Raw genomic sequence first — 22,198 nt, 5'->3', positions numbered from 1 at the left:
TGTGGTATTTAGAAAGAGGGAAGCTGTCTGGCAAGGAGTTTGGGAGGACTGGCAGCCTATTGTTCCCAGTCTGAGAGTGGGCAGAGCGATGACAGGGAACCAGCAAGTGCATTTGGACCTTAGGGATAAGGATCTCCTCCTCTATGCCACGTGAGCCAAAATGTGCTGCTGCCTGCCTAGAATTCCATTACTTCGATTTCCAGCTCTTTTTAAATGTTATTGATTGATTGATTGCAGCACTGGGGATTGAACCCAGGAGCATTCTATCTCTGAGCTATACCCCCAGCCCTATTGTATTCTTTATTTTGAAACAGAATCTCACTAAGTTGCAGAGAGCCTCACAAGTTGCTGAGGCTGGGCCACAAACCTGTGATTGTCCTGTCTTAGCCTCCCCAAATACTGGGATTACAAGTATGAGCCACCACACCCGGCTTAAATTTTTTATTTTATTTTTAATTAATATGTAATAATTTTGTGCAAATTTATTAGGTAAAATGTGATGTTTTGGTACATGCGTATATTGAGTAATGATCAAATCTTTTATTTTAAAATCTTGTGTTGAAAGTATATCCCAAAAGTTATTGTTATATATAGTAACTTTGTCACTGAAAGATTGTCCTTGAATGTTTTTGGAAAATATACCCATTTAAAATGGTTTGTAAGTCAAAACTGGACAATTTTTAAGTTTTTCAGTCTTTCCAGCCATGATGGTTCATACCTATAATCCCAGTACTCGAGAGATGAGACAGGAGGAGTGCAGTTTTGAGACCAGCCTCAGAAACTTAACAAGACTCTCAACAACTCAGCAAGTCCCTGTTTCAGAATTTAAAAGGGGTGAAAGTTGTGGTATATCTCAGATGTAGCATGCCCCTGAGTTCAATCCCCAGTATAAAAGAAATTTTTTTCACTCTCATGCTTTAACAGAACATGCATTTTAAGCTGGGGCCTTGAATTGGTATTTGGTTCTATGATTTAGTTATTTGAATAGCTGATTAATGTATAAATAATGTAAAATCAGTGTGAATATATGCATTGTGTCAGGATGCTAGTGACAACCGAAAGGGGGAAAAAAAACCTTTTTCCTCACCCAGGGCTTCACGTTTGGGAAGGCTGGTGAGATCCTCACGACACGGCTGCGGTCCATGGCTTTTAAGGCAATGCTGAGACAGGTGGGTGTGTGCACTGGAGCGGGCTTTCTGGTTTCCAGGGGTCTTTTATTTTAAGCCAATCCCTGTTCTTATTGGCATGCTGATATGCAAGTGCCCCCCCCCCGCCACCCTCTGTGCAAGGATTGGTCAGGATCCTATAAGTTGTCCTGGTCCTTCAATATCTAAAGACTTCTCAGGGTTTTCATGGAAGTAGGTTTAATTTCAGTAGGCTTTTTGGCTTATTCTACAGCTCTCCATCCATGTGGACACCTTCATTTCCTGGACCTGTATTTCTTCTCTAGGTCCTGCACAGGCAGTCAGTCCCCGGAGACTCTAGGGTGCCTTTATACGAAGAGAAGGTGGTTGAAAGCATTCATATTCACCTATTGCAATAGACCATACTCACTGTAGGTTTTCTCAAATGCTGGTAATTGAGTTTTATTTCTGTCTTGAGCTCTTTTGTCACATTAATTCACTTGGGGTTTTTTTGTTGTTTTGTTTTGTTTTGTTTTACGGTACTGTGGATGGAACCCAGGGGCATTCGACCTCCGAGCTACATCCCCTGCCCTATTTTTTATTCTTTATTTTGAAACTGGGTCTCACTGAGTTGCAAAAAGCCTCACTAAGTGGTAGCTGAGGTTGTCCAAGAACCATGATAATTCTGTCTCAGCCTCCCTAATGCTGGGATTACAAGTGTGCGCCACCACGCCTGGTTTAATTCACTTGTTAATTGATTCAAACATTAATTACTGTGTACCAGACAGAAAGCTGACATACTAAAACCCATTCTCTTGGGAAGTTTGCATTCTAATGCAGGACATGTGGGAAAGTGTGCAAACCTGAATTCTCTGTTTTGATAGAGAAAACTGAGGAGAGGAATATCATCCACCCAGCTGGCTGGAATTGATTTCATTTCTGTTCACACATGGCCACGTAGCGGGTATTATATTTTGAGCAAAGCTGAGTTGATACATCTTTTTTCAGCATATTTTAAATTCTTGCTGTGTAGGGAAATTATTTTATATGAAAGCAAAAGATGCTGTGAATGATCAGCTTTTAATTAAAATCCAAGATACACTCTTTTAATCATTGTTAAAATAAAACAAAAAAATGATGAGAAGCTGGGGCTCAAGTTCAACCTCCTAGAATTTACAAGGACATGCCTCACATAGCTCTACCACCCTTAATGGGAGACAATACTTCATGGGTAGAGGTAACCAGAGGGCAGGTCCTGATAGGGAGGAGGATGGGACACCTACAGAGCCTCAACCTCAGGCAAAATGGCTATAGATGAGCTCTGCCAGAGATGCCTGGCACCAAAGACCCTGGGACGTGGGGCCAGGCATGGTGTGTATGCTCAGGGATGAGCCAGACTCCATCCTGCATGTAGGTCTCTCTTAAACTTCAAAACCCACATTCAGCATGGATATTAAACTTTTGGAAGTTTCCATTTGCTTGTTTTAATTTTAAGCTAATTTAAAGGTGTATTTTGTACCGTAGGACATGAGCTGGTTTGATGATCATAGAAACAGTACTGGTGCACTTTCTACAAGACTTGCTACGGATGCTGCCCAAGTCCAAGGAGTACGTAGATGGCACTCTACTAACATTTTTATGTAAACACACACACACACCACCACCAACACCAACACCAACACTACCAACAACAAAAATTTATGGCAGAGCTACTTCAGTTAAGATGCATTCAGTTAAGATGCATTTAGTATGCATAGCAGAACACCCAAACAATCTGGGCTGAACAATAAGAGGAACGTTAGACTTCAGGGTTCATTGATTGATGCCCAGGCTCAAAAAAGTCACCAGGGACCCAGGTACCCTTTGCTGTATGGTCTGTTCTCCCCTCAGTGTTAGCTTCTTCCCAAGGCTCATTCACTGGCAGTCAAAGGTTGGCCACTAATAGCAATTAGAGCCACAAGTTTCTTTGTTCCCATGCAATGGCAAGCACACACCTATACTTAACACCAAAGAAAAGCCCTTCCCTTTCATCTGAATGAGCTGACTTGGGTCACATGCCCAACCACCCCACACAAACACCCAATATTGTCTTGAGGAAGGCTGTGCCTTGACTCCTGTAGGTCTATGCCTTGGAAGCTGAGGAGGGGGACTTTGAAATTCACTGTGTCCACACAGTGGAGGAGAGGGGCGGATGTTGCAGAGAGCCTGCCACAATGTCCACAGTGTCCCTCGTTTTCAGAGCATTATACTAATTGGAAGTTTTTATTGGCACAATGTAATCATACATCTTGATGAAGTTCAAGGTGATAGTCATAGGTACACACAGCACTGTTGAGCCCTCATCCAGGTCCTACTCCACTCCCTCTCTCTCCCCACCTTCCCATGCTCAGCACAGTGATTGGATTGATAAGCTTGTGTATCATGACTATTGAGGTGTTTCTCTCTCTTCAAGTCTGCCTCCTCTCTCCTATTTCCCTTGGTAAGGTCCCCTCTTTTACTCCCCTAAGGTTTCTCCTTTGTCTGGAGTCCCTTCTGTTTCCCAATTTCTCCCTAGCTTCTGCATATGAAGGAGGACCTCTAAACTTTCACTTTTTTTGTGACCAGCAGTACACGAATTCAATCTTATATGTGTTTTGTAGCAGATGGTCTCTTAAAATGTGTGCATTTTATAAAATGATCTCTGGGAGTACATACATTTCTGTCTTGCCAGGTGGCAGGTCTCTATCCCAGGTACTAAGGTAGGAAGATTTTAAGTTTCCTGGGCTACTCTGAGAGATCCTGTTTCAAAAAAAAAAAAAAAGTACAACGATCTGGGAGTATAGCTCAGAAGTAGAATACCCCTGGGTTCAGTCCCCAGTAAAACACACACACACACACACACACACACACACACACACACACACATCTGTCTTACATATTTGAAGCAAATGGTCTTTTTTTTTTTTTTTTTGGTGGTACTGGGGTTCCTGGAAGCCCTTCTTCTTCCGGGCTACACTCCCAGACCTATTTTATATTTTTGAAACAGAGTCTCTTACGCCAGCGCGGCTGGCTTCGAACCTACGCGATCCTCCTGTCTCTGCCTCCCAAGCGCGGGGATTACAAGCGTGCGCCACCACGCCCGGCGCAAATGGTCTATAAAGTTATATTAGGGCCGGTGTTAGTACATGGGCACATGGGTATGTGAGTTAGAGGCACAAAAACAAGCCTGTAGAGCTCACTGGTTCAGCAGAGGTGTTCAGGGTTGTCTGTAATGAATGTGAACGTTGGCATGGGTGCAAAACCCAAGCATCATTCTGACCAAGAGGCCTGTGACCGAGAGACCTGAGGCAGATCATCTATTTGAACTTCACACACAGCTACTCTGTTATTTTTCTCTCTTTTTTTTCCCCAGGCCACAGGAACCAGGTTGGCTTTGATTGCACAGAATACAGCTAACCTTGGAACCGGTATCATCATATCATTTGTCTATGGTTGGCAATTAACCCTTTTGCTGTTATCAGTTGTTCCAATTATTGCTCTATCAGGAATTGTTGAAATGAAAATGTTGGCAGGAAATGCCAAAAGAGATAAAAAAGAACTAGAAACTGCTGGAAAGGTGAGTTGAAAAAGGTTGGGGTTAGTGAAAGTGTTGTTTTTCATGATTGAATATGCATGTTTTCATGTTAGTGTTCCCGATGGCTAATAATTGTCAACACCGTGTGAAATATTTTACCATATTAACAAGACTTAAAACTTGAAAATGGGATGAGTAATATGAAGTTTTTAGCTTTCAGAAAGCAGTTAACATTTAGTTACTTATAAATTCAAAATGTCTTTAAACTTTACTTCATGTCCTGATGCCATTGTCAGAACAAAATGTCACTGTTTTACAGGTGAAGAGACTTTAAGGCAGAGAATAGAAATGAACTGTTAGAGGTTAGACCTTGGCCTATGCTTAAGAGACAATTTTTTTCTTCTTGGCTATGATTTCCACCGTTAAGGTTGGCAGCCACGAGGTGGCAGTAATGCCTCGGTTTTGTGGTTCTAACTACAATCAGTAGCAGTTGAGCTAGGGCTGACTTCAGCCTCTGTGCTAATGGGGGTGCTAAGTATTTATATGCATCAGCTCATTACATCTTCACAATATTCCCATAAGGCAGGTGATAATGTTGCCACATTTTCGCAAATGTGGAAGCTGACTCTCAAACAGAAGTTGGAGGTGTGGAACTAGGGATGTGGCTCAGTGGTAGAGTGCTTGCCTGGCATGCCTGAGGCCCTGAATTTGATTCCTCGGTGCAGGGGGGCGGAGGGGAGTGTGGATGGGATTCAAATCCAAGTCTAGTTTCCAGGATTTTATCTCTAGTTTCTTTATAGCAACAAATGTGCTTTGGGATCATGCAGAAGGCAGAGTGCTGAGGCTCTGACCCTGAACAAGAGGGCTTGTGGCTGAGATAGGATGCCTTCTTCTAGAAGGCATTTGGAGTAGGAGTGGAGAGGCAAGGAATCTCTGGGGGAGAAGAGCCGTGATGGGTGGGAGATGGCATGGAGAAATCAGTGGGCACCCCCTCCGAGGCTACTGTGAACCAGTGACCCTGGTCCCTGCCCAGGAGGATCTGCCAGTATGCACTGGGATGGCTGGCACCTGCACTTGTTCTGCAGGACTGAAGAAGCCACCCTGTGAGGAAAGGGATGGATGGATTCCTCACTGGGTCCTGACCCATGGGTGGCAGGGGTGGAAACAAGTGCAAGAGATGGACATCATGGGAACCAGAGCCTAAGACTTGGGCAGGTGAATAAAACCAGGGCTACAGTGAAGCTCTGAGAGTCTGACACTGGGTACAAGCACTGAGTACTGGGTAATCAGAGTCTCAGTGGGAAAGGCTAAAGGTGGGATCTACCCTAAGGCCAGAATGGGGTGATACAGACTGGGAATGAAGCCCCAAGACTGGCCAAGAAAGGGAGGGGCTGGAACAGGGTGGAGGGGTATGAAATACACCTAACCCTCAGGCCCAGGATGTGGGTCACCAAGCAGGATGGAGAGCTCAGAGCTCTAGGATGGGACAAAGTGCTCAAAGTTCACAGAAACCTTCTGATGAGGGTGCCCTGCTTGAGACCAGAATGGGATGTGAGGGCCCCAGAGCCCTGGGAGTGGGAACAGAGGGCTCCCAGCTGGGAACAGGGGTAACTGGAGTCTAGGGAGTCAGGAGTCAAAGAACGCAGCAGCAGACTTATCTCAGAGCTTCCAGATAGAAGATAGGTCTCCAGGGGAGTCCAGAAAGAGGGAGGGTATAGGTAGGTTTTCAAATGTGTCTAAATCTGCATATAAACACATATCTGCCCTTACATGCACGTAAGTGCTCAAATGTAGATTACAGCTATAAATACTTTTACATTATGGATGTCAATATTATCTTTTGTTGGAACATTAGGTGAATATTGGGTAGTAAAGCAGATGATGGGTATAAATGGCAATGGCTTCCATAGCATCACACTGTAAACCCTGTCACGAACATCACTGCCTCTGGCCCTCACTACCGTTAAGTGAGGCGGGACAGACTCCACCAGCCTCCAAGGTCGAGCGACTTGCCCCAGATGTATGGCAGTAAGGCATGAGATTAGAATTACCACCAAGCAAGCTTCCCCGAGACCAATTATATGAATGAAATTTGCCAGATGCTCAGGCACACTCCTGCAATGCCAGTACCAGGGAGGCTAAGATGGGAAGATTGCAGGTTCAAGGCCAGCCTGAGTGACCTTGTTTCAAAATAAAAAGTAAAAAGGGATGGGGTAGAATAGCCCTTGGTTCAATCTCTAGTACCCAAAAGAAAAAAGAAAGAAAGAAAAGGCTTAGTAATGAGGGTGTCAGTTGCTGTGCAGTGAGGAGGAGACAGGGTTCCAGTGCTAAAATTATTATACCCATAATCATTTGTATTGGGAACATAATACTTTAAATATAATATGAAATGCAACTAGGCCCAGCCTACTGGTTAGTTTCACCAGCCTGTTTCTTGTAATTCAGTTTAGTGAAAAGAAACTAAACTTTGCCAGACATGATGGTGCACACCTGTAATCCCAGTATTGGGAGGCTGAAACAGGAGGATTGCAGGTTTGAGATCAGCCTCAACAATTTAGTGAGACCCTCAGGAATTTAGCAAGGCCCTGTTATACAAAAAAAGCATAAGAATAGGGCTGGGGATGTATCTCAGAGGTACAATAGCCCATGGTTCAATTCCCAGTAACAAATACACAGACACACACACACACACACACACACACACACACACACACTTAACCTCCTCTAAAAATTAGCCTAACTTTCCATAGCTATCTTGACTCAGGCTCTAGTTACTGAGATTAGGGGCCTGCTGCACCATAACTAACCCACAAAGCAGTCAATCCATGAGCAGGAAGTCGAAGATTGACTATAAAATCATTTTCAACTGATTTCTCCTTGTGTAAATTACAAACTAGAGGGAGCATCAGGGCACAATGGGCTGAGAGCGTGGACTTGGCAGCCAAGGGCCTGGTGGGCACCCTCATGTTCCTGCTTACTAACGCTAGCGCTCCCAGGGGAAGCTTCTCTGCACTTCAGGTCCCTCATTTTAAAAGTAGGAATAATATGAACCTCACAAGGTTGTCACTGAGGCTAAATGAGATCGTGTCAATCAATGTGGTAGCATTGTGCCCATTATTGATATCTGTTACATTTTTCATTTATTCAGCTGAAGATAGCATGTCTTCTTTCGCCTGTTGAAGCTAGAAATGAGATAAAAGTCGTTCAGACAAAAATGCAAACTTAAGATCTGTGCTCTGTGTGCTGATTGGTGGCTTTGGTGTCTCAGCTGCAGAACTATGTCGTTGAGACCCACCAGGGGAAGAAATGGCCGCGAGAATTAGAAAACTGATCTGGGTTTGATACAAGGACACATGGAAGTGCAGAAAGTGTAGACAGTTTGTTGACCAGTTCTCAGAACCAAGAGTTCTGTCTCTAACTCTCTCTACTACCTGTCCCACTCCTCAACTAAATGCAGAGACATTCAGACCAGCCTCTACACTCCACGTGGTTTCCTAGGTGGCAACATCCCCCTCTGATCCACGGGGCTCCCAGTTCAAGTCCTTGCCCCAGGGTTAGGGAACCAAACCTGGTTGGCCCACATCAGCCAGGAGTCCCTGGCTTAGTCAGGCCAGATTTATTTATTTATTTATTTATTTATTTATTTATTTTTGGTCCTGGGGATTGAACCCAGAGGCATTCTACCTCTAAGCTATAGCCCCAGCCCAGTTTTCTTTCTTTCATTTATTTATTTATTTATTTATTTATTTATTTATTTATTATATGGAAACAGGGTCCCATTAGGTTGCTGAGAGTCTCACTAAGTTACCAAGGTTGGCTTCAAACCTGCGATCCTTCTGTATCAGCCTCCCAAGTACTGGGATTACAAGTGTGTGCCACTACTCTGGCTGAGTCAGGATTTAAAGTAGGGCCATGCTGTTCGCTATTGGGATCACCTTCCTGCTAGTGGGTGGACAGCTTCTCTAAGGAGAGAAAATATCTGGTATCTGCAAATGGGCCTTTAGAAACCATAGCCTAATCCTCTCTTCAAGAACCCTGCATTATGAAGAAAGCAAGGCCACAGGGGTTGTGGCTGTGCCAGTCATGTAACCACCTGGTGGCTGGGTTGAGACTAAAGCCCCTGGGGCCCAAGCCACCCTTCCTATCCTAAGCTGGCAGCCTCCATAAACTTACAAAGACTTAGCTAACATATAGTAGAACTTAGAGGTACCAGATTTGTAAGAGAACTGGTCTTGAAGAATGCATACTACCTCTTGCTTTTGACTGAAGGAATATAAAACCCTTCAACTTAACCTTCAGGTTACATGGAACAGAGCCCTAAACCTTGTACTTTTTTATTATTTCAGAAATACAAGTGCCTCTTCTAATGAAAGCTTGTTCTGTTCCAGATTGCAACAGAGGCCATCGAAAATATTAGGACAGTTGTGTCCTTGGCCCAGGAAAGAAAATTTGAAGCAATGTATGTCGAAAAATTATATGGACCTTACAGGTAATGAACACGTGGTGACCAAGATCATTGTGCTTTCCTAAGGCTTAGAGGAGTGTCCTCAAAAGATAATCAAACTCTACTCCTCCAAACAATGGTATGACCAGAAAGGTTGCCTTTCTCCAATAACACTCATGGAAAATAAGTGGCTTTTTGATGTAGCTAGGTTACGGGATCAGATTATTAAAACAAGGTTAAGTCTGTAAGAGCTAAAAGGTACAGAGAATTGCACAAGAATTTAGTCATTTTGTAGGGAACATAAACAACCCATTTGGCTCATTCAGGATGAACATTCTCTTAATGAATCACTCAAAACTTTATTTTCTTTGGAGTGTGCAAACTGATCCAATCACGAGGTTTGTTATTTGGTAGATTTTAGACCAAATTATTCCATTTGTCCTCTGAATAAAGACAGAGCCAGCCGGTGCTGAAGATGAAGAAACAACGTATTTCACTGGCTTACAGTTGGACAATTCAAAAATCTCTCAGGAGCCTGTTTGCCACTTGTCTACACTATGGTCTGATTTTATAAACACGTCTTTACACTAACACAATTGAATACAACTTTGAACACTTGCAAATTTGAACAGTGAATTCTTGCAATTAGTAATTTGTTCCATCTCCTCATATACTAAAGAATATGCAGTTACATGTTTTTTTACTTAACATATGTATGTTTATGTATGCACACACACATACTTATGGCATTGTGGTTTATTTTGAACGTCAAAGAATTAAGGAGGAATAAAAAGCTGAAGCAAATTGTTAATTCAGTCATAATTTAAAGCTTTAATGGCCTTGCAAATTGTTCAGTAATGTTAAATGTTAAAACATTTGGTTGCAGCACTTAAGTTATACCATCCAAATAATTAATACTGTGGTTTGTATTTTCTATCAAATACCTTCCTTATAATTGAAGAATAATTAAATTATGATTCTTTTAGAGGATTTACATGCCTAATAAAGTATAACATGAAGGCTAATTAGAAAGGGTGCAAAACCAATCGTATGTGAGCTGGCAGGATCTAGCTCAAGGAAGGAATTCTGGTTTGTATCTACTGAAACATTAGTAACTCAACTTTTTGAATTTGAAGCATAAGTTTAATATAAAAGACGATAACAGGAGATAAACTGATAGTTTTAAAGAAATCACAATCAGACAGTTCCAACTTCAGTTCTATCTTTGACATCTTAGGCATTTTCTACACAACAGTTAAGTTTATGTGATAGATCTTGAACATCTGAATCGTCGGATTTTAACTTATGATAGTAATAGCAACTACCATTCGAGCAACCACTGAGAGCTAGGCTCTACCATGGACATTTGTGCTGCTTTCCTGAGTTTAGTTCTCAAGACAATTTTGCATTGCAGTGATTGTATATACTGTATAAATTAAAAAGATTAGTAGAGATTGAATCACTTACCCAAACTAATATCACTGAGGGCAGAATTTATACCTGTGTTGGCCAGACTTAGTAGTTGGGCTCTTTCTACTGTACAGTGGTAAGTGGATGGTTATGAACATACTAATTATGAGTAAACTAATGTGCTTTCAGAAACTCAGTGAGCAAGGCACACATCTACGGAATCACTTTTAGCATCTCACAAGCCTTTATGTACTTTTCGTATGCTGGTTGTTTTCGATTTGGTGCTTATCTCATTGTGAATGGACATATGCGCTTCAGAGATGTCATCCTGTAAGTAGCTTAAAAGTAGTAATCTAATAATTATTATTTACCAGGAATGGTGGTACATTCCTGTAATCCTAGTATTAGGAGGCTAAGACAGGAGGATTGCAGTTTTGAGGCCAGCTTACACAGTTTAGCAAGACTCTCAACAACTTAGTGAGACCCTGTTTCAAGATAAAAAAAAAAAAAAAAGGACTGGGGGCATACCTTGGAGGTAGAGGGTCCCTGAGTTCAGTCCTCAATACAAAATAAAATAAAATAAAATAAAACAAAATATTTTCTATAAGGTTGTCAATAGGCTTATGCAAAAGTTAGAAGTGGAGGGAAAAAAAACATTTGTCCAAAGATGAGGCCAGGAAGTCAAATTTACTAGAGTCTTCAGTCTAGCAGGTTTAGAAATCTGATCTTATTGCCGGGCGTGGTGGCGTAGGCTTGTAATCCCCATGCTTGGGAAGCTGAAACAGGAGGATCACGCAGGTTCGAAGCCCGCTGCGCTGGCTTAAGAGACCCTGTTTCCAAAAATAAAAAAAATTGTAAAATAGGTCTGGGAGTGTAGCCCAGAGGTAGAAGGGCTTCCAGGAACCCCAGTAAAACAAACAAACAAATAAACAAACAAACAAAACCCTGATCTTATCAATACCCCAGGTGCAGTGCCATCATCCCAAAGGACTCAAATTAACCAAACTCTGAAAATGGCCATAAAGCATAATTTTCCTTAGGCATGTAAGCCCTGTAGGAATGAGAACATGCTTTCTCATTGTATAATGGAGGCAGAAACGAAGCATAACTAGGAAGTGGCTGATGACCCTGGACTAAACAGGCAGTTAAACAGCTGCTATTTATCTGCAACCAGAACATGGCCTAGATGATGGGGTGGTAATGAAGTCTCTGGCAAAGCCACCTTCTCCCCCAGCCTGAGAGCCCGAGAGAGTCCTGCCCACATTTTCTCTTAGCCCCTCCTGTTTTCTCACTTTCTGAAGCCTGACCAAGGATCTTTCTGACTGGTGAATTCTTCTTTTTATGATATATGCTGGGCATATTCCATTAGGTTGCAGTTTAGGCTTGAAAGAAGAAAGCCACTCCTTTTAACACCAATATTTCTGCACTAGGGGTATGATTTAAAGCAGCAGTGAATAACCATTGAGATGAAGAAAAGTCTAGAAAGTGAACGTGTTTAATTGGGTAAGGGCTAATTGGGTGATGTGTGGCACGTATGCCTCCACCATCTTGTACTTCCTTAAGATGTATGACTACAACGTACCAGTAAAAAGTTAAAAGAAAAAACTGGGGTTTTTCATCCAAAATTAAAATAAGCATGGAAAAATTTATATACATAATTTTTATATCAGACAAGATGCCAGCAGAAGACAAATGGCACACTAGATGGGTAATTAGCCTGGTAGTGTCACAGGCCCACTGACAGTCCCCAGCAACTCAGAAGGCTGAGACAGGAGGAGCAAAAGTTTGAAGGTTAGCCTGGGCAATTTAGTGAGACCTTGTCTCCAATAAAGAAAATAGATGGGAATATAGCTCAATAGCAGAGCATCCCTAAATTCAATCCCCAGTATCCTCCAAAAGGCGGAGAGGGTGATTAAGGAGTTTTCTAAAGAGCATTTTCAAAGGTGAGGGCAGTTTTAAGGTAAGTAGCATCCAGGAGCAAGGTTAACACCTCAGCAGTAATACCCAGCTAGGAACTTCTGCCACCCAAGCCTGAAGGGCAAGGGATGGAAAGACCTTCAGAACCAGCACGGGCCCCTTCCATAGTCTTTGGTGGAGGCACAGAGTAATAGAAGCAATCCTGCAAGGAAGGAAACACAAAAACAAATGCCACGGCCTCCCTCTCCTCCAGCGCTCTCCAGTCTCGCTAATGCCTGCCATTGATCAGACCTCTTCAGAAAGTCAGAGGAAAAGCCAGGCGTGGTAACTCCAGTACTGGGAGGCTGGGACAGGAGCATCACAAGTTTGAGGCCCCTCTCAGCAAATTAACAAGAGCCTCTGCAATTTAGCAAGACTTTGTTTCAAAATAAAAAAAAAAAAAAAAGGGCTGAGGCTCAACAGTAGAATGCCCTTGGGTTCAATCCCCAGTACCAAAAATAAATGAATAAATAAATAAATAAATACAAAACTAGATGACAAAGCCGGGCGTGGTAGCGCACGCTTGCAATCCTCGCACTTGGGAGGCTGAGACAGGAGGATCGCACAGGTTCAAAGCCAGCCTCAGCTACTTAGTGAGGCTCTCAGCAACTTAGTGAGACCCTGTTTCCAAGTAAAATATAAAATAGGTCTGGGAGTATAGCCTGGAGGTAGAAAGCCTCTGGGTTCCACTCGCAGTACCAAAACAAAAACAAAAACAAAAGCAAAAAACCCTAGATGACAGGCTCTGTTGGGAAATCAGGCATTTGCCTGTGGATTGTTTATCACTATTTTAAAACTTAATTTTTGGTAACTAATGTTATAGTCAAATATGTAGGGGAATGCCTTACTGTACCTACCATCCCTGCCCCCAGGTACTAAAACAGATTAATATCTTACATTTAGAAATTTGGGAGATAAAAACTTAAAAATAAATATTCTCAACTATTCTTAAGTAGTGATATGGGGAGCTATGGCATCAGAAGTAAATTGCTTTGTAGAGAAGTAGATCTCAGTATCTTTAGGCCTTCCTAAGAGTCATTATATTTAATATCCATTCTTCAAAGAGCAAATGATTGGAGTCTTTAGAACATCTGTTCTAAATATTCAATAGGGAAATTATAAGATTTTTTGTTGTGTCCTTGCCAAGTGTTGGTAACAGGGTAAGGCTGCCTTCATAGGATGAGTTTGGAAGAATTCACTCCCTTTTTTGGGGGGGATTACCGGGGATGGAACCCAGGGGCACTGTACCTGTACCTCTGAGCTACACCCCCAGCCTTATTTTTTTTTTTTTTAGTCTTTTTATTTTTTGAAGCAGGGTCTCAGTGAGTTGTGAAAGACCTTGCTAAGTAGCTGAGGCTATCTGAAGAACCTCCAGTCTTCTCCTCCCAAATGCTGGGATTACAAGCGTGTGCCACCACACCCAGTTTCACTCCCTTTTGATTCCATGAAATGGTTTGAAAATAATTGGTTCTACTTCTTCAAAAGTTTGGCGAAATTCCATAGCAAACCTATTCATTTCTAGGCTTTTCTTTGTTGAAAGACATCTTATTCCTCTTTCCCATTACTTATTATTGATCTATTCAAGTATTTCATGTCCTCTTGGTTCAATTTTGGTAAGTCATGCATGTCCAGAAATTTTATCTATTTCATCTAGGTTTTCCAATTTGTTGGCATATAGTTTTTCACAATAGTCCTTCATGATACTTTGTATTTCTGAGATATCAAGCTTAATGTCTCCTTTTTTGACTGATTTTATTTACTTGAGCCTTCTCTCTCTTCCTTGGTTAGTTTAGCTAACGGGTCATCAATTTTATTTATCTTTTCAAAGAATCAACTCTTCATTTCACCGAACTTTTCTACTATTTTTTCAATATTTTATTTCTTTCTGCTCTGTTCTTTTTTTCTACTAATTCTGTTTTTTTTTTACCTCTTTTTTTTAAGTCTTTGGGATTCCTTACTAGGTTGTTTATTTGAAGTGTGTGTGTGTGTGTGTGTGTGTGTGTGTGTGTGTGTGTGTGTGTAGGTACTCATTGCTATAAACTTTCCCCTTAGAACTGCTTTTGCTATATCCCGCAATTTGGTATGTTGCATTTCCATTTTCTTGTTCTTTTTTTATAAATTTCTCAATTTCCCTTTTGACTTCCTTGGCCTATTGTTAATTCAAAAGTATGTATTTTAATCTCCAAGCATTTGCATAATTTGTAAAATTTCTTTGATGTTAACTTCTAGTTTTATTCCATTGTGATTAAAAAATGGAAGATTTTAACTTTTATAATTTGTTGACTTGTTTTGTGTTCTAATATGAAGTCTATTCTAGAAAGTTTTATACACTGATGAAAACTATGTGCATTCTATAGCTGTTGGCTAGAATCCTCGAAATATTTGATTAATAAAAGTTATGTCACAGCTGAGTATGGTGGCACATGCCTGAAATCGAAGTACTTGGAAGCCTGTTTGGTTTGTGGCCAGCCTCAGCTACTTAGGGCAGGGGATGTAGCTCAGAGGTAGATTCCCCCGGGTTTTATCCCCAATACCTTCTCTCTTCTCTCTTCTCTCTTCTCTCTTCTCTCTTCTCTCTTCTCTCTCTTCTCTCTCTCTCTCTCTCTCTCTCTCTCTCTCTCTCACACACACACACACAAATTATGTTACTATAGTAATTTGTTTTATAATACTGTGTTATAATATTGAAGAAGTTATAAGCTGCAAGTCAGTGCTATAAATTTTTGTTTTGTTTTTGTTTTTGTGCTAGGAATTGAACCCAAGGGTATTCTACCTCCTAGCTATACCACCAGCTTTTTTATTTTTGAAACAGGGTCTCACCGGGCGTGGTGGCGCATGCTTGTAATCCCTGCACTTGGGAGGCAGAGACAGGAGGATTGCGCAGGTTCAAAGTCAGCCACGCTGGCTTAAGAGACCCTGTTTCCAAATAAAAATGTAAAAATAGGTCTGGGGGTGTAGCCCGGAGGTAGAAGGGCTTCCAGGAACCCCAGTACCACCAAAAAAAATAAAGAAAAGAAAGAAAGAAAGGAAGGAAGGAAGGAAGGAAGGAAAGAAAAGAAAAAGAAACAAGGTCTCACTAATTTCCTGAGGGTTTTGCTAAGTTGTTGAGACAGGCCTCAAACCTGCCATCCTCCTGTCTCAGTCTCCTAAATACCGAGATTACAGGCATGTGCTGCTGCATCTGGCTGGAGCTATAGGTTTAATAAGAAACATCTTTCCTAGACTAGAACTGATTGAGCCCTTAAATACTTTGTCCTTGCAGTTCCTTCAGTCCCAAAAGAGCATAATTAGAAACAAAAGTTAGTTAAGATGACAATTATATTTGGTTATAAGCCACTTCCTGACAGTGAAAAACTTAGGAAGATGACTAACTCTAGGAAATTAGAGGTCCCTATGGAAGTCAGAGGTGAATAGGAAACAAGTAACCCCTGAGGTAGTGGATCTTGCTTTTCTTTAGATTTCTAAGTTACTAGAATTTCATGGAAATGCATGTGGGTGGGAGAATAGGAAAACGAAGGGAGTAACAACACAAATACTAGTGGGCAGTACGCCTTTGGCCCTTTGCACATCCTGGAGCTAATCACCTCAGCTAACATTGACTCTCTCTGCTTCCATCTAGGGTGTTTTCAGCGATCGTGTTTGGTGCAGTGGCTCTAGGACACGCTAGTTCATTTGCTCCAGACTACGCTAAAGCCAAGCTGTCTGCAGCCCACTTATTCAGCCTGTTTGAGAGGCAGCCTTTGATTGACAGCGACAGTAAAGAGGGGCTCTGGCCTGTGAGTTTTCCACCTGATGAATGCTTAATTTTCCCTAAGGGTTTGCCATCTGCTAGATTGTAACTCCATGATAAATTGGTGATAATTACACCAACTCATCCCTAGCTTATTTTGTGATGTTTATGTGACTAACTTTTGGCCAATTTTCTTGACTTTTTTTTTTTTTTTTTCAGTACTGGGCTATACCTTCAGCTCTATTTTTTTATTCTTTACTTTGCAACAAGGTCTCACTAAGTTGCAGAGAGCCTCACTAAGTAGCTGAGGCTGTCCGAGAACCTGTGATCCTCCTGTCTCTGCCTCCCAAGTACTGGGATTACAAGTATGCCCCACCATGCCTAGCTTTCATGACATTTTAAAATTCACAGGAGTTGTCAAGGATTCTGAATTTTAGCACACAAAATTATTTTAAAGTAAAACCAGATATACTAGAACTGAATAACTTTTTTAATTGGTGCATTGTAATCATATATCACATTGGAATACAAAACTTGAAGGGTATACAGAACTGAATAACTTTGACAAAAAAAAAATTAGTCCATCCCTCATGAAGGTATATGCGTATAATTCTGTTCTGTGGATGCAGTTAGCAATTTGGCTTTAATTGCATTTTATAATGACTGAGTTATTATTGGTTTAAAAAAAGCCAGTTTATTCATGATGAGAGAAATAAAGCTTAAACTCAGATCTGAGTTCTGTAGACAAGCTGTCTACAGAAACTGTGGCTCAGTTTCCTAAGCCTTTGAGCCCTGGGCCTCTGGCTGGACTCCAACCTCAGAGGAGCAGCTGGGAAAGCTACATGGTTGTCTTAATGAAATCAAGAAATTGTGTTTAGATAACATCTCTATTATGACTTTCTGTCTGATCTAATGCATGCTACATCTCTCATCTTCATTTTATATAATAACGACTTGCTATTGAAATACGCCGGTACAGGCACTATATTGAATATGCACTTCTTGTTACTCTGCTACAATATTTTTTGTTAAAGTTCCCTCAAAAAGTACTTTTTGTGGTAGTAGGAATAAAACTCAGGGTTATTCTACCTCCAAGCTATACCCCCAGCCCTATTTTTTATTCTTTATTTTTAAACAGGGTCTCACTAAGTTGCAGAAGGTCTCACTAAGTAGCCAAGGCTGTCCATGAACCATGATCCTCCTGTCTCAGCCTCCCAAGTACTGGGGTTACACGTGTGCCCCACCAGGCCCAGCTTGAAAAATACTTCTTATTCCAGTAATTATCAGTCAAATTATAATAACAGTATTGTGAATTTTTTTAGGAAAAGTTTGAAGGAAATGTGACATTCAATGACGTCGTGTTCAACTACCCAAACCGGCCGAACGTGCCAGTGCTGCAGGGGCTGAGCCTGCAGGTGAAGAAGGGCCAGACTCTGGCCCTGGTGGGCAGCAGCGGCTGCGGGAAGAGCACCGTGGTCCAGCTCCTCGAGCGCTTCTACGACCCCATGGCTGGAACAGTGGTGAGCACACTTTCTTAGTAAACTGACTTAAGGCTGTATTTTATGACCAAACCTACGCGCATAATGGAAAACACTGGACAAGTGAGAACCCATACTCTGATTTAATACAGGACTGCTTTCTATAAACTTCAAACTGACTAGGGCAGAATATCTTGAACTTTGGGTCAGAAAATATCAGATATAGGGGATATAGGATTAGTCTCTACCCTCCCATGGGCCTTTTACACCAGTCTCATCCTCCTAAGCGAAGCCTCACTTATAAAGCCATAAGAGCACCATGTACCCTAGTACAACAAATGCAGGTCTTCCAAGGACACCGCCCTGTGTAGTTTTTCATGTCCCATTGGACTCTTATCCTTAGTGCTGTCAGAAAAGAGAAGTGGGAGATGTTTGAGGCTGGCAGTTCTCAGGACCAAAGTTAGCCACAGACTCCCGACAGATGCAGAGTGGACCCCCAGGGCAGGCTCGCGCTTATGGCCTCCCCCTCTTCCTTCCACTCTGCCTGACTACTCTATCCTGGATTCTAGGCTGTCTGACTGATCCTCAACCTCCAACCTATGTCATATTTGTCTTTCACCATTGATTGCTGGCATCTAGCCCCCAGGTGCTCTTACTTGAGCAAAGGCCTGGGTCTGATAATGCCTGCATTTGCCATTACCTGGGGATGGCACCCACACCTTTTCCTGGGAACCTATCCCCAGTTAGACAAACACCAAATGTTGGGAGAGTTTTAAGACTGGAAGCTCTTAGGAAAAAGAAATGGAGGAGTAGGATAGAGTTACCCAACTTTCAGAACCTGGGCCTTTTCTGGTATGCCTAGTGGAGAAGGGATACAGCCACACTGAAAGGTCAGGGTCATTCTGGAGACAGCAGATCTGGGTGGGACACCTTGGTACATACTTCCTCAAGGTAGAGGATGATAGAAATTTCTGGAGGAAGGCAGAGAGGGACAAAGAGGCCTGTGAAAGACAGAGCTAAATATAATACCATTTCACCATTTAGAAAAGGATAAGGCCAGCCTAATCACCACAGAGCATCGTGTTGACCCTGTTGGCTTTCAGAAGCACAAGTCCCAGAGACATGAGGCTTGTTATTTCATAACTGCTGATGTCCCATGTAACAGTAGTCTGCACAGTTTAGTAATTTAATATGTAGGGGGTTTTTTTCTCCTTTTTAAAGCCTCCTTATAGTTTGTGACCTTTGGTTTCCAGTTCCTAGATGGTCAAGAAGCAAAGAAACTCAATGTCCAGTGGCTCAGAGCCCAGCTGGGCATCGTGTCCCAGGAGCCCATCCTCTTCGACTGCAGCATTGCTGAGAACATCGCTTATGGAGACAACAGCCGGGTCGTGTCACATGAAGAGATTGTGAGCGCGGCCAAAGCAGCCAACATACATCCTTTCATCGAGACATTACCCCAGGTGAGTTAACTGGTAACTTCTTAGCTGAAATCAGAATCATTCCCAAAGTTAAACCAATGTGACAAAGTATGTCAATTTTATTAGCATCCTGACCTTAGATAAGCACTTCCTAAGGATAACCTGTTTCCTTATTTGCAAATGGGAATACATCATGCCAACCTCATGCAAATATAGTGAGAAGCAAATGAGGTGACATTAAGTCCAAAGCCTCAGGCTGGAGGTTGCAGACTGAAGGCTCTTAGCTGGGTCTAGAGTGCACTCAGGTTTGGCTCAGTGCATATGCTACTTTTTTTTTCAAATTTAAACATTTTATTTTGAAGCCGGCGCGGTGGCACACGCTTGCAATCCCAACGCTTGGGAGGCTGAGACAGGAGGATCGCACAGATTCCAAGCCAGCCTCAGCTACTTAGTGAAGCTCTCAGCAACTCAGTGAGACCCTGTTTCCAAATAAAATATAAAAAATAGATCTGGGAGTGTAGCCCAGAAGTAGAAAGCCCCTGGGTTCCATCTCTAGTACCAAAAAAAAAAAAAACCCACATTATATTTTGAGATAATTATAGATTCATCTGCAGTTGTAAGGAATACAGAGCCCATATGTATCTTTTACCTAGTTTCCCTCATCTTGCAAAACGATTATACAATATCATAACTGTGATGTCAGCATTAATATTACCTACCAATCTTATTTGGGCATCACTAGTGTTACTTGCACTTCTTGGTGTCTGAGTGTCTCTAGTTCCTCACGATTATGGTGCACGTGTAGCTTCATGCATCCACTCTGATCAAGACACAGAACACCCCATCGCCATGAAGACTCCTTTGGTTGCTCTTTTCTAGTCTCACCTCCTTTCCTCCCGCCCTCACCTCACCAACCTCTGGCAACCATGAATCTGTTCTCCATGTGTACATGTCAATGCTTAAAGGTTGTTATATAAAAATACAAAAAGTTGCCGGGCATGGTGGTGCACGCTTATAATCCCTGTGCTTAGGAGGCAGAGACAGGAGGATCGCGCAGGTTTGAAGTCAGCCGTGCTGGCTTAAGAGACCCTGTTTCCAAATAAAAATATAAAATAGGTCTGGGAGTATAGCCTGGAGATAGAAGGGCTTACAGGAACCCCAGTACCACCAAAAATAAAAATACAAAAAGTATGTAAGTTTAATGGCATGACCTTATTTCCTGAAGCTGGGTGTGTTTCTTAGTCTTTTTTTTTTTTTTTTTTTTTTTGCTTAGTAGTATTTTATGGCATGAATGAATCATAATTTAACTTGGATGAATCACAATTTAACTTTTCACCCAGAGAAGATTATCTAGGTTATTTCCAGTTGTGGGTTACTTTACAACTAAAGTTGTTAAAAATAGTCACATGCAGTTTTTCTTTTTTTATAAACCTAACTTTTACTTTTTTTGGATAAATATCTGATTATTGGGCTATATGGCAATTGCACATTTAGTGTAATAAAAAAATTGCTGTTTTCCAGAGTAGCTGTACCATTTTGCATTCTTACTAGTTGTGTATGAGTAATGCAGTTTTTCTTAATATTTGCCATAATTTACTATTATCTTTATTATTTTTAGGACTGTAGCAATATATCGTTTTGGTTTTAATTAGCATTTCCTAAGGGAAATGAAGTTGAATGATCCTTTTATATACTTACTTGCCATCAATACATCTTCATTTATGAATTATTTTATGATTTTTACCAATTTCTAATTTTTTAACAGTCAAATTTTGAGAGATTGTTATATATTCCTCTATATAGTTTCTAAATGTTTTCTCCTGTCTCTACCTTGTTTTTCTACCCTTTTGACATGTTCTTTTGCAGAGAAAAAGTTTAATTTTGATGAAGTCTAATTCATGAGATTTTTCTTTTATGGATCTTTATTTTCATATCAAGTCTAAAAACTCTTTGCCTAATCCTACATCCCAAATATTTCCTCCCTTTAAAAAAAAAAAAAAAGTTTTGCCGGGCGTGGTGGCACATGCTTCTAATCCCAGCATTTGGGAAGCTGAGACAGGAGAATCATGGTTCATGGCCAGACTCAGCTACTTAGTGAGGCCCTTTACAACTCAGTAAGACCCTGTTTCAAAATAAAGAATAAAAAATAGGGCTGGGGGTATAGCTCGGAGATAGAATGTCCCTGGGTTCCATCCCCAGTACCACCAAAAGATGTTTCATCATTTAAAATTTTATGTTTAAGTCTGTGATTCATTTTGTGCATATTTAAGTGTGTAGTCCTAGAAAGATCACCTGATATCAATTAAGGTGGTGGTAAGAGCAATTCATTTTATGGTATTCATCTAACTGCATTGAGCTGAAAAAAAAAAAAGCTTAGTTTTGCTTTTATATTCTCCTACAGTTAAAATTTACTCACACTCACAAATAATTTTAAAACCTTTTATGTTGGTTAACCTCGCCAATCTTTAACACAGAGGCATTGAGTTGAATTAAATATTGAAATTAACTATGGACAGAAAAATGTTAAAGCTTCAGTTCATTTGGACTTTAGAAAATTAACTAACACAACATTTTATAAAATGAAAACATTTTATTAGGTTGAATATATATTATTAAATGAATGACTATCTTATTATAAAAACACATGAATTTTAAACGTTTTTCTTACAAATAGAACTGTCAAATGTTACATGAAAGTTCACTTAATAATATCATTAACACTTAACATGGTGGCATATACCTGTAATCCAAGTGACTTGGGAGGCTGAGGCAAAAGAACTGTAGATTTGAAAGGCCAGCCTGGGAAACTCAGTGAGAACATGTTTCAAAATAAGAAGAGCGAGCCAGGCGTGGTGGTGCACGCTTGTAATCCCCGTGCTTGGGAGGCTGAGACAGGAGATTCGCACAGATTCAAAGCCAGCCTCAGCTACTGAGTGAGGCTCTAAGCAACTTAGTGAGACCCTGTTTTCAAATAAAATATAAAAAATAGGTCTAGGAGTATAGCCCGGAGGTAGAAAGCCTCTGGGTTCCACTCCCAGTACCACAAGAGAGAGAGAGAGAGAGAGAGAGAGAGAGAGAGAGAGAG

General features: G+C 41.2%; 1 protein-coding gene across 1 annotated transcript in view; it reads left to right on the top strand.

Moving 5' to 3' along the window:
* The window catches only part of ABCB4 (ATP binding cassette subfamily B member 4), a gene marked incomplete at both ends in the record, with an annotated part of 75,219 nt that overhangs the window by 48,943 nt on the left and 4,078 nt on the right, over window positions 1–22,198 (top strand). Inside the window, 8 exons of the mRNA XM_080701481.1 lie at window positions 1,092–1,169; window positions 2,649–2,732; window positions 4,516–4,719; window positions 9,066–9,166; window positions 10,721–10,861; window positions 16,107–16,263; window positions 17,540–17,737; window positions 18,949–19,155. Coding sequence (XP_080557607.1) covers window positions 1,092–1,169; window positions 2,649–2,732; window positions 4,516–4,719; window positions 9,066–9,166; window positions 10,721–10,861; window positions 16,107–16,263; window positions 17,540–17,737; window positions 18,949–19,155 — 1,170 coding nt within the window. The remainder of the gene's footprint in view (window positions 1–1,091; window positions 1,170–2,648; window positions 2,733–4,515; window positions 4,720–9,065; window positions 9,167–10,720; window positions 10,862–16,106; window positions 16,264–17,539; window positions 17,738–18,948; window positions 19,156–22,198) is intronic.

This window comes from Muscardinus avellanarius (genome assembly GCF_963383645.1).
Source record: "Muscardinus avellanarius genome assembly, chromosome: 9".
In the NCBI taxonomy this organism is placed as follows: Eukaryota; Metazoa; Chordata; class Mammalia; order Rodentia; family Gliridae; genus Muscardinus; species Muscardinus avellanarius.
Note: the sequence above shows the minus strand (reverse complement) of the source record. Positions and strands in the feature narration are given on the sequence as shown.